Below are 12,820 nucleotides of genomic sequence, written 5' to 3'. Positions count from 1 at the left end.
TGTGAATATTGATGTGTATTGATGTGAATATTGATGTGTATTGATGTGAATATTGATGTGCATTGATGTGAATATTGATGTGTATTGATGTGAATATTGATGTGCATTGATGTGAATATTGATGTGTATTGATGTGTATACAGGGCACATCTGTGATAGAGACCTTGGTCTCAGCATGACTCTGTTAAATAAAGGTTAAATAAAGCATTTTAATAAAATAAAGCCAAGATAGTCCCATGGGCCTTGCCCGACTTGACACAGACGTGGCATTGAGTCCTACGCTAATGAACGTAGTAGCGTGCCTTCTCTTGCCGGACCCATTTCACACGAGGTCACGGGCCAAGTCAAAGGTTCAACTGGTTTGGTCTGGATGAATTGAAGTAAAGGGAGAGAGGGGAAGGATATGCCAGTATGTGCTGCTGGGAATAAATCTGTCAGTGTCTAGGGGTGAAAGACAAGAGAAATAGGCTCGTGAGTGGCAAGGCCTCAAACATTTTTCGATACCCCTACCCGAGGTAGAACAAAACACAATCATGTTTTTTCATATTTCTAATGCCTCCCATTTATGAAATGGATGGTTGTGTAAAAATATGTTACTGCAAAAGTGGTTAAATTAAAAGATTGGGACACCCGACACTAAACTAAAAAAGTGCAGAATTATGCCTGGCTGAGGTGGATGGGCCACATAAACTCATGTAACCCAGTATTGCATAAATGTGGAATACATGTAGTCAGTTGTCTTCCATACGTACACAAATAAACAGCATTAGGATATCTTAATGCACCTTGGAAATATAGACCTGTAAACACAGAGATACAATAGGTGGAAATATCAACTATGAATATTTATGATGAATGTGAGATTTACTTTCTGGTAGCTGATTAATAGACAACTTTCCAAGTAAAATTTGCTCTTATTCAGTGCTGTATGGTCCTGTCTGTAAAAAAATACATACAGTTCTACATCTTTTGATGTTGTGGCTATTGCAATCGGCTCTAAGGAAAACAAGTGGCCTCAGACATCGAAATGAAATGTTTTGTAGACCAAGGTTCCTTGAAAGGTATTTTTTTCAGAACTGTGTTCAACACTCATGGCCATAAAGGCTGTTTTGGTGTAAATATATGTTATTCTGAATCCAATATGGCCAACCTAATTACACTCAAACACCTTCACCTGCATATAAATTGCCCTGGTTTATTTTGTATTGTGTTATTTTGTCTTGCCTCTGTTGTGTTCCAGTAAAAATCTGCCGTTTCCAGCTACAATAGTCATTTACAACATTAACAATGTCTACACTGTATTTCTGATCAATTTGATGTTATTTTAATGGACAAAAACATGGACATTTCTATGTGACCCCAAACATTTGAATGGTAGTGTATTTATTTTTTTAAATATCAAAAAGTAACACAAAAAAATTACATAACAATAACGAGGCTATATACAGGGGGTACCGGTACAGAGTCAATGTGCAGGAGTACAGGTTAGTCGAGGTAATTTGTAAAGTGACTATGCATAGATAATAAACAGCAAGTATCAGCAGTGTAAAAACAGAGTGGGAGGGGGGTCGTCAGTGTAAATAGTCCGGGTGGCCATTTGATTAATTGTTCAGCTCGGTTTGGTTGTAGAAGCTGTTAAGGAGCCATTGGATCCTAGACTTGCCGTGCGGTAGCAGAGAGAACAGTCTATGACTAGCGTGCCTGAAGTCTTTGACCGTTTTTAGGGCCTTCCTCAGACACCACCTAGTATAGAGGTCCTGGATGGCCAGTGATATAGTGGGCAGTACATACTTCCCTCTGCCATGCGGTCAGAGGCCAAGCAGTTGCCATCACTACCTGCCAAATCAGGTAGCGTAAATTCAACCATGCTCTCGATGGTGCAGCTGTATAATGTTTTGAGGATCTGAGGACCCATGCTAAGTCTTTTCAGTCTCCTGAGGGAGAATAGGCTTTATCGTGCCCTCTTCACAACTGTATTGGTGTGTTTGGACCATGATAGTTTGAGATGAGAATGAGGGCGCGCTCGGTCCTCTTTTTCCTGTAGTCCACAGTCATCTCCTTTGTCTTGATCACGTTGAGGGAGAGGTTGTTGTCCTGGCACCACACGGCCAGGTCTCTGACCTCCTCCCTATAGGCTGTCTCATCGTTGTCGGTGATCAGACCTCCCACTGTTGTGTCATCGGCAAACTTGATGACGGTTTTGGAGTCGTGCTTGGCCATGCAGTCATGAGTGAACAGGGAGTACAAGGGGGGACTGAGCGCGCACCCCTGAGGGGCCCCTGTGTTGGGGATTAGCGCAGCGGATGTGTTGTTACCTACCCTCAGGACATGGGGGCGTCATGCCAGGAAGTCCAGGATCCAGTTGCAAGTAAATGTGCAATAGATTATGGTCATTATGTGCTAAACTATGTCGAATATTGGCCTGTTGGAAAATACACTCCCTACTACATCACCCAGTTCAGGCTGAATTTGATTTACACTACCCGGTCAAAAGTTTTAGAACACCTACTCATTCAAAATATATTTTTATTTGCACAGTACAGAGAGATCCCTGATCAAAACCTGCTCCAGAGTGCTTAGGACCTCAGACTGGGGCAAAGGTTCACTTTCCAACAGGACAACGATCCTAAGAACACCCAAGACAACGCAGGTGTGGCTTTGGGACAAGTCTCTGAATGTCCTTGAGGTGCCCATCCAGAGCTCGGTCTTGAACCCGATCAAACATCTCTGGAGAGACCTGAAAATAGCTGTGCAGCGACACTCCCCATCCAACCTGACAGAGCTTAAGAGGATCTGCAAAGAATATTGGTGAAAAACTCCCCAAATACAGGTGTGCCAAGCTTTTCGAGGCTGTAATCACTGCCAAAGGTGCTTCAACAAAGTACTGAGTAAAGGGTCTGAATACTTATTTAAATGTGATATTTCAGTTTAAAATGTTTTATACATTTGCAAAAATTTCTAAAACCCTGTTTTTGCTTTGTCATTGTGGGGTATTGTGTGTAGATTGATAAGGGGGTAAAAGCATTTGAATCAGTTTTAGGGGTCTGATTACTTTCCTAATGTACTGTGTATGTTAAAAATAAAGCTTACGTTCATCACACATTTTGTGGTAGAGATATTCCACCCTTTGTATCTCTGTGTTTACAGGTCTATATTTCCAAGATGCATTAAGATATCCTAATGTTTTTTGTTTGTATGTAGGGCAGATAACTGGCTACTTGTATTCCACATTTGTGCAATATCAGAGCTTGCAAAATTGGTTACATGAGCATATACCCCCCCCCCCCCCCAACCATCTATTTTATAAATGAGATATATTAGAGATGTGAAAAACATGGTTGTGTTTTGTTCTACTGCGAGTAGGGATATCTCCAAAACTAAAGCTCTTTTTGAGGATTGGCCACTAAATCAAATCAAATCAAAGTTTATTTGTCACGTGCGCTGAATACAACAGGTTACAAGTTACAGGTTACCTTACAGTGAAATGCTTACTTACAGGCTCTAACCAATAGTGCAAAAAAGGTATTTGGTGAACAATAGGTAAGTGAAGACTTTTTTTTTAAACAACAGTGAAAAGATAGGCTATATACAGTAGCGAGGCTACATACAGACACCGGTTAGTCAGGCTGGTTGAGGTAGTATTTACATGTAAATATGGTTAAAGTGACTATGCATATAGTTTGGCGGATGGTGGGACACAATGCAGATAGCCCGGTTAGCCAATGTGCGGGGGCCACTGGTTGGTAAATTGAGGTAAATTGAGGTAGTATGTACATGAATGTATAGTTAAAGTGACTCTGCATAAATGATAAACAGAGAGTAGCAGCAGCATTAAAAGAGGGGTTGAGGAGGTGGGGGCACACAATGCAAATAGTCCGGGGAGCCATTTGGTTACCTGTTCAGGAGTCTTATGACTTGGGGTAGAAACTGTTGAGAAGCCTTTTTGTCCTAGACTTGGCACTCCGGTACCGCTTGCCATGCGGTAGTAGAGAGAACAGTCCATGACTGGGGTGGCTGGGGTCTTTGACAATTTTTAGGGCCTTCCTCTGACACCGCCTGGTGTAGAGGTCGTGGATGGCAGGCAGCTTAGCCCCAGTGAAGTACTGGCCCGTAACGCACTACCCTCTGTAGTGCCTTGCGATCAGAGGCTGAGCAATTGCCGTACCAGGCAGTGATGCAACCAGTCAGGATGCTCTCGATGTTGCAGCCGTAGAACCTTTCGAGGTTCTCAGGACCCATGCCAAATCTTTTTAGTTTCCTGAGGGGGAATAGGCTTTGTTGTGCCCTCTTCACGACTGTAAGATAGAGAGATGATAGGATCTCCCAGATTGGCGCTTGACAAGGGCCGTGCTCCGTTCCCCTGATCATTGTGTATGCGGCAATTACAGTCGCCTCTTCGACACTCCCGCTATTGTGCTCTATCCCCCTATCCGTCTGTCCACACACAGAAATTAGAAATGGCCAAGAACGAACCCCGAGAAGTCCACCAAAGAAAACACACACACACTTGTTTAATTGCGAGCATTTGACAACAAGAGCTATTCATTAGCTGGGCATTGAGACGGGCTTGATGAAGCTTGGGGGTCGGCGACAGCTGCCAAGACTGGAAACTCGTTACCCGTACTGCTGCTCGTCCTTGTCACATGTTTGGAGCTCATCTCGTCAAGTCTCTTCTCATCTGCTCCATCGGTCTTTCCAGAAGTAGCTTGTTTATGGAGTAGCTTGTTAGCTTAACTAACTGCCCTGAACCGGCTTACCCTTCTGATGTACCATGTACAATGCTTCATTTCATTCTAGTTTCATTCTAGGCTCCACAGCACAGTGTGTTGTTTGGGACTATTGATTGTGTTGGCTACTACGTACACTGTAAAACGCTCTCCATTAAAGCGCTCTTCTCTGAGAGTTTCAGAGTAGGGTGATGTCACCTCAAATCTGTACTGAGCACAGGTCAGCCGAAGTCGGGCCGGGGGGAGGCGGTTTGCTGGGGTCTGGAGTTTTTTTTTTCTTGTTTCCAGACAGTTTCAGATGGCAGGAGAGAAGAGTGAGAGCGGAGTGACAGACATGATGTGCAGTAGAGAGCGAAAGCGCTCGTCTTTGCCAGTGACGTCTCCATAACTATATTCATTCATGGTTTGCAGAAGTATTTGATTTGATTCAAATGAATCCCATTTTTACAGCGTCCTGCTTGTCATCTCAAGTATGCCCTCAATAGCAATGCCAACAAAAAAGCCTTCCTAAGAACTGCGTATTCTTCCCTCCGATTTCTGTCATTTGTGTTGTGTACGTTCTGCTCTATAGTTGTGTTTTGATGGACCCCCGCTTCCTCTCTCTAGCCTCTGAGCCCAACTTGAAGCTCCGGTCCAGGCTAAAACAGAAGGTAACGGAGCGCAGAAGTAGCCCACTTCTACGCAGGAAGGACGGTCCAATTACCACCGCCAAGAAGCGCTCTCTGGACATGGCTGGTAAGCTTCTGCCAGCCCAAGTGGAACACGTGCAAACTTGCGCGGCCCTTGCGTCTATGACTTCAGTACTTTTCTGTAGGTTGAAATCAATAGGTTTCCAACCTGGTACATTGATCAGTATGCATGTTGTGTGGGAGCCTCATGTCTTGTGTTTTATGTATTTTTTTTGTAGAATCGGCCTGCAACAGCGCTCCTGGCTCGGGCCCCAGTTCGCCCAACAACAGCTCCAGTAACATCACCAATGAGAATGGCATCGCTGGCTCCATGTCCAGTAGTTCAGTAGAGGTAAGCACTAAGCAGCCACTCAAGCATTTAACCCACATTAAGCTGATAGCTTACTGTGACCATGCAGAAACCAGGAGCTTCTGATATACTGTACTGTTCTCTTTTCAATCTGCTCTGATGTTGACTGTTCCCAGTCACATTGCTGAGGGCTGTTTGCTTAATATGGCCCGAGCCAAACAGTATGTTTACGTCCCACCTGTTAGTTGTTGGCTCACACTGTCAGGCGTGTGCGTGTGTGACTGTTTGTGTGTGTAAGTATGTGCACATGAGTGTGTAAATGCAAGTGTCTCTGTGCATAGGGTATGTGCATCTCTGTATCCTTGTGAGTATCTAAGGCTCTGAGCGTATGTGTCTCTGTAAGCAACATGTGCTCCAGATGGCCAGTGTAGACAGGAGGCCACAGGGGTCCGGGGAAATGACCAGACAGGGCTGTTTATTTTTGCAGAGGGGCCTATTTGTCTGGCCTGTGTCTGTGTTTCAGTGTCTCTTTCTGACTGTGTGCTCCTCTGTTTGCAGGCCTCCCCGGCCCACAGGCTGGCTGGCCGAGAGGGCCCCTTGAGCCAGCTGTCTCTGTACACATCGCCCTCGCTGCCTAACATCACCCTGGGCCTGCCAGCCACCGGCCCTTCCAGCGTTAGTTCATACACCCACTTTTCTCTCGTTCTTTTAGTTTTTACTTTCGTTCTTTCTTTCCGTTCGTTAGTATCTTTCTAACCTGACATTTCACTTTCTCCCTTTCTCTCTAGCCCACTCCCCCCCCACACTCTTTCCACCGCCTTCCCCCAATTTCTTATTTTCTCCATCTAACTAGCTATTTCACCCCATCTTTTCTCTCACTCACTCTCTCTTTCCTTCTCTCGCTCTCTCTCCTTTCTTTCTCCTCTCCTCCGTCACTTTGAGGGCTTGCTTGCGCACATGGCCCTTTCAGAGTGGAAGAGTCTACATAGAGGAGGCCCTGTCTAGACCTAGTCCATCTGTCATATGTGGCTTTTCAGCCTCACTCCATTTCAGAAAGGCCCCGTTGAGAGACAATGACCAGCAGTCAGTGACGCATGTACTACCCCCCATCTCACTCTCTCTCACTCTATATCCGTTTCCAACTCTTCCAAGTCAGTTCAGGCAGAACGTTATTAGTTCACTGTAGTTCACTTATATATTTTGCCCTGTAATGGTTTAGAGGGAAATTACACTACAGTTAGATGTTTCTTGGTTTGCATTGGGGGCAACTTTTCTCCTATCTCTCACACTCTCTCTCTGTGTCTCTCTCTCTCTTTCTCTCTCTCTGTGTCTCTGTCTCTCCCTCTATTTGTCCCTTCGGATGACGTCGGGCCAGCAGGAAGGTGACAGGCTTTCAATGCACGATAGACTGCAGCAGGGCTTCCCCATAACCACTCCCTTCATCCCAGGGGCCCACCTGCCCTCCTACCTGACCGACGGGGGCTCGGCACACAACCCCCTCCTCCAGCACATGGTCCTCCTGGAGCAATCCCAGAACCCACTAGGTCTGTCCTGCTGTAAGCATATCCACTCCGTCTCAGGCACATAATCTCCAAAACCTGGTTTTAAAAGGACCACCTTGCGTGATGGTTTCAGTGGCGGCTGGTGAAAGGAGGAATGTGGTTGACATTTCCATTCCAGCCAGTACAATGAGCCTGTCCCCCGGGTTTAAAGTGACATCAGTCTCCACTGGTTGAGTACTCGATGTTACTTGAGAATCATCCTATTCGTGTTGTGTCTTTGTTTTCATGTGTTTCAGGCCTTGGCGGAATGCCCCTGCAATCGTCCTCCATCCACAAGCTGCGTGGGCAGCACCGTCCCCTGGGGAGAACCCAGTCGGCCCCTCTGCCCCAGAACGCCCAGGCCCTGCAGCAGCTGGTGGTCCAGCAGCAGCACCAGCAGTTCCTGGAGAAACACAAGCAGCAGTTCCAGCAGCAGCAACTCCACATCAACAAGGTGTGTGTGCATGCATCCTTTGTTTACATTTACATTTAAGTCATTTAGCAGACGCTCTTATCCAGAGCGACTTACAAATTGGTGCATTCACCTTATGACATCCAGTGGAACAGCCACTTTACAATAGTGCATCTAAATCTTTTAAGGGGGGGGGGTGAGAAGGATTACTTTATCCTATCCTAGGTATTCCTTAAAGAGGTGGGGTTTCAGGTGTCTCCGGAAGGTGGTGATTGACTCCGCTGTCCTGGCGTCGTGAGGGAGTGTGTTCCACCATTGGGGAGCCAGAGCAGCGAACAGTTTTGACTGGGCTGAGCGGGAACTGTACTTCCTCAGTGGTAGGGAGGCGAGCAGGCCAGAGGTGGATGAACGCAGTGCCCTTGTTTGGGTGTAGGGCCTGATCAGAGCCTGGAGGTACTGAGGTGCCGTTCCCCTCACAGCTCCGTAGGCAAGCACCATGGTCTTGTAGCGGATGTGAGCTTCAACTGGAAGCCAGTGGAGAGAGCGGAGGAGCGGGTTGACGTGAGAGAACTTGGGAAGGTTGAACACCAGACGGGCTGCGGCGTTCTGGATGAGTTGTAGGGGTTTAATGGCACAGGCAGGGAGCCCAGCCAACAGCGAGTTGCAGTAATCCAGACGGGAGATGACAAGTGCCTGGATTAGGACCTGCGCCGCTTCCTGTGTTAGGCAGGGTCGTACTCTGCGGATGTTGTAGAGCATGAACCTACAGGAACGGGCCACCGCCTTGATGTTAGTTGAGAACGACAGGGTGTTGTCCAGGATCACGCCAAGGTTCTTAGCGCTCTGGGAGGAGGACACAATGGAGTTGTCAACCATGATGGCGAGATCATGGAATGGGCAGTCCTTCCCGGGAGGAAGAGCAGCTCCGTCTTGCCGAGGTTCAGCTTGAGGTGGTGATCCGTCATCCACACTGATATGTCTGCCAGACAGAGATGCAGAGATGCACCTGGTCATCAGAAGGGGGAAAGGAGAAGATTAATTGTGTGTCGTCTGCATAGCAATGATAGGAGAGACCATGTGAGGTTATGACAGAGCCAAGTGACTTGGTGTATAGCGAGAATAGGAGAGGGCCTAGAACAGAGCCCTGGGGACACCAGTGGTGAGAGCGCGTGGTGAGGAGACAGATTCTCGCCACGCCACCTGGTAGGAGCGACCTGTCAGGTAGGACGCAATCCAAGCGTGGGCCGCGCCGGAGATGCCCAACTCTGAGAGGGTGGAGAGGAGGATCTGATGGTTCACAGTATCGAAGGCAGCCGATAGGTCTAGAAGGATGAGAGCAGAGGAGAGAGTTAGCTTTAGCAGTGCGGAGCGCCTCCGTGATACAGAGAAGAGCAGTCTCAGTTGAATGACTAGTCTTGAAACCTGACTGATTTGGATCAAGAAGGTCATTCTGAGAGAGATAGCGGGAGAGCTGGCCAAGGACGGCACGTTCAAGAGTTTTGGAGAGAAAAGAAAGAAGGGATACTGGTCTGTAGTTGTTGACATCGGAGGGATCGAGTGTAGGTTTTTTCTGAAGGGGTGCAACTCTCGCTCTCTTGAAGACGGAAGGGACGTCGCCAGCGGTCAGGGATGAGTTGATGAGCGAGGTGAGGTAAGGGAGAAGGTCTCCGGAAATGGTCTTAAGAAGAGAGGAGGGGATAGGGTCGAGCGGGCAGGTTGTTGGGCGGCCGGCCGTCACAAGACGCGAGATTTCATCTGGAGAGAGAGGGGAGAAAGAGGTCAGAGCATAAGGTAGGGCAGTGTGAGCAGAACCAGCGGTGTCGTTTGACTTAGCAAACGAGGATCGGATGTCGTCGACCTTCTTTTCAAAATGGTTGACGAAGTCATCTGCAGAGAGGGAGGAGGGGGGGAGGGGGAGGAGGATTCAGGAGGGAGGAGAAGGTGGCAAAGAGCTTCCTAGGGTTAGAGGCAGATGCTTGGAATTTAGAGTGGTAGAAAGTGGCTTTAGCAGCAGAGACAGAGGAGGAAAATGTAGAGAGGAGGGAGCGAAAGGATGCCAGGTCCGCAGGGAGGCGAGTTTTCCTCCATTTCCGCTCGGCTGCCCGGAGCCCTGTTCTGTGAGCTCGCAATGAGTCGTCGAGCCACGGAGCGGGAGGGAGGACCGAGCCGGCCTGGAAGATAGGGGACATAGAGAGTCAAAGGATGCAGAAAGGGAGGAGAGGAGGGTTGAGGAGGCAGAATCAGGAGATAGGTTGGAGAAAGGTTTGAGCAGAGGGAAGAGATGATAGGATGGAAGAGGAGAGAGTAGCGGGGAGAGAGAGCGAAGGTTGGGACGGCGCGATACCATCCGAGTAGGGGCAGTGTGGGAAGTGTTGGATGAGAGCGAGAGGGAAAAGGATACAAGGTAGTGGTCGGAGACTTGGAGGGGAGTTGCAATGAGGTTAGTGGAAGAACAGCATCTAGTAAAGATGAGGTCGAGCGTATTGCCTGCCTTGTGAGTAGGGGGAAAGGTGAGAGGGTGAGGTCAAAAGAGGAAAGGAGTGGAAAGAAGGAGGCAGAGAGGAATGAGTCAAAGGTAGACGTGGGGAGGTTAAAGTCGCCCAGAACTGTGAGAGGTGAGCCGTCCTCAGGAAAGGAGCTTATCAAGACATCAAGCTCATTGATGAACTCTCCGAGGGGACCTGGAGGGCGATAAATGATAAGGATGTTAAGCTTGAAAGGGCTGGTAACTGTGACAGCATGAAATTCAAAGGAGGCGATAGACAGATGGGTAAGGGAGAAAGAGAGAATGACCACTTGGGAGAGATGAGGATCCCGTGCCACCACCCCGCTGACCAGAAGCTCTCGGGTGTGCGAGAACACGTGGGCGGACGAAGAGAGAGCAGTAGGAGTAGCAGTGTTATCTGTGGTGATCCATGTTTCCGTCAGTGCCAAGAAGTCGAGGGACTGGAGGGAGGCATAGGCTGAGATGAACTCTGCCTTGTTGGCCGCAGATCGGCAGTTCCAGAGGCTACCGGAGACCTGGAACTCCACGTGGGTCGTGCGCGCTGGGACCACCAGATTAGGGTGGCCGCGGCCACGCGGTGTGGAGCGTTTGTATGGTCTGTGCAGAGAGGAGATAACAGGGATAGACAGACACATAGTTGACAGGCTACAGAAGAGGCTACGCTAATGCAAGGAGATTGTTCTTCTATGTGTGTGTGTGTGTGTGTGTGTGTGTGTGTGTGTGTGTGTGTGTGTGTGTGTGTGTGTGTGTGTGTGTGTGTGTGTGTGTGTCTGCTGCGTTATGCTGCACAAGCAACAGGCTCAGCAGCAACACAACAACTGTACATCGGCAAAATATTGCCTGTCCTGTGTGCATGTTATGGAGGAAGCCGCGTCCTTCTATGGTCTACAGGAAAGAGCTCAGTGTGTGTGTATTTATGTTTGTGTGGTGATTAGGGAAGATGGAGAATCATAAGAATCGTAAGGTCGGAGCAGGGTGGGGGTGTAGAGATAATTATTGCTATTTTTTCTCCCTCCTGAATTTCTCTTGTATTGTGAGATTCCTGAGGATTATATGGTGGGTCTAATCCTGGATGCTGATGGATTAAAACTGTGTTCCAGCCGGTGTCTATTCCACAAGTTACCTCTGGCTAACGCTATGGCATTGTAATACCTATTTAGTGTTCCATCCCACTGCGTGATCTACTGTCTCATCAGCCCAACCAGGCAATTTAGAAACTTGATGTCCACTGTGAAAAGCATCTAGACATTTCCCCTTTCGTTTAGACTACCACTTGGTTTTCAACAGCATAGATTTGTATAAACCTTGCTGTCTCTCTCTCCGACGTTTGCAACATCGTTTCAATATTGAAATTCGATCTCCACTGTCCCATTGAGGATTAGCGTGTCACGATGAGACCGCTTTTCTCAAACAGTTGAAATCATGAGTCAGCATAATATTTATGGATATATACAGTGGGGCAAAAAAGTATTTAGTCAGCCATCTTTTTAAGTGGGAGAACTTGCACAATTGGTGGCTGACTAAATACTTTTTTGCCCCACTGTATGAAAAGAAATGTCAATAGAAAAAGAGGTGAAACAAAATGAAATGCAGCTTGTTTGCTGTCTTTCCATCTTCCGTTTGAAGTGGTTGTGTTAGCTGTGTAGTTGGCTAGTAGCTCCTCTGAACAGTGTCCTGGCGTGGGAGAAAATTCCAGACTGTGTTAGACGTAGTGATAATGCCCTCGAATCCTGTGTTTGGAGGATATATTGGCACGGTTTGCTGGCTCTCTTGACAGTACACAGTTGAAGTCGGGAAGTTTACATACACTGAGTTAACTGTGCCTTTAAACAGCTTGGAACATTCCAGAAAATAATGCCATGGCTTTAGAAGCTTCTGATAGGCTAATTGGCATAATTTGAGTTAATTGGAGGAGTACCTGTGGATGTATTTCAAGGCCTACCTTCAAACTCAGTGCCTCTTTGCTTGACATCATGGGAAAATCTAAAGAAATCAGCCAAGACCTCAGGAAAAAAATTGTAGACCTCTACAAGTCTGGTTCATCCTTGGGAGCAATTTACAAATGCCTGAAGGTACCATGTTCATCTGTACAAACAATAGTACGCAAGTATAAAAACCATTGGACCATGCAGCCATCATACCGCTCAGGAAAGAGATGTGTTCTGTCTCCTAGAGATGAATATACTTTGGTGCGAAAAGTGCAAATCAATCCCAGAACAACAGCGTAGGACCTTGTGAAGATGCTAGAGGAAACAGGTACAAAAGTATCTATATCCACAGTGAAACGAGTCCTATATCGACATAACCTGAAAGGCCGCTCAGCAAGAAAGAAGCCACTGCTCCAAAACCTCCATAAAAAAGCCAGTCTACGGTTTGCAACTGCACATGGGGTCAAAGATCATACTTTTATGGAGGAATGCCTCTGGTCTGATGAAACAAAAATACAACTGTTTGGCCATAATGACCATCATTATGTTTTGAGGAAAAAGAGGGAGGCTTGCAAGCCGAAGAACACCATCCCAACCGTGAAGCACGGGGGTGGCAGCATCATGTTGTGGGGGTGATTTGCTCCAGGAGGGACTAGTGTACTTCACAAAATAGATGGCATCATGAGGTAGGAAAATTATGTGGATATATTGAAGCAACATCTCAAGAC

The 12,820-nt window shown here is 47.3% G+C and overlaps 1 protein-coding gene across 7 annotated transcripts in view; it reads left to right on the top strand.

Moving 5' to 3' along the window:
- The window catches only part of LOC118367556 (histone deacetylase 4-like), a 258,463-nt gene that overhangs the window by 187,516 nt on the left and 58,127 nt on the right, over positions 1-12,820 (top strand). For 5 of the 7 annotated variants that reach the window (XM_052493919.1, XM_052493917.1, XM_052493921.1 and 2 more), the window contains 5 exons: positions 5,334-5,462; positions 5,635-5,747; positions 6,264-6,380; positions 7,084-7,261; positions 7,504-7,700. In XM_052493919.1, coding sequence (XP_052349879.1) covers positions 5,334-5,462; positions 5,635-5,747; positions 6,264-6,380; positions 7,084-7,261; positions 7,504-7,700 — 734 coding nt within the window. The remainder of the gene's footprint in view (positions 1-5,333; positions 5,463-5,634; positions 5,748-6,263; positions 6,381-7,083; positions 7,262-7,503; positions 7,701-12,820) is intronic. The other 2 variants (XM_052493918.1, XM_052493922.1) reach the window with 1 other exon arrangement.

This window comes from Oncorhynchus keta, chromosome 34 (assembly GCF_023373465.1).
Source record: "Oncorhynchus keta strain PuntledgeMale-10-30-2019 chromosome 34, Oket_V2, whole genome shotgun sequence".
NCBI lineage: Eukaryota > Metazoa > Chordata > Actinopteri > Salmoniformes > Salmonidae > Oncorhynchus > Oncorhynchus keta.
This window is presented reverse-complemented; position numbering and strand designations above follow the sequence as displayed.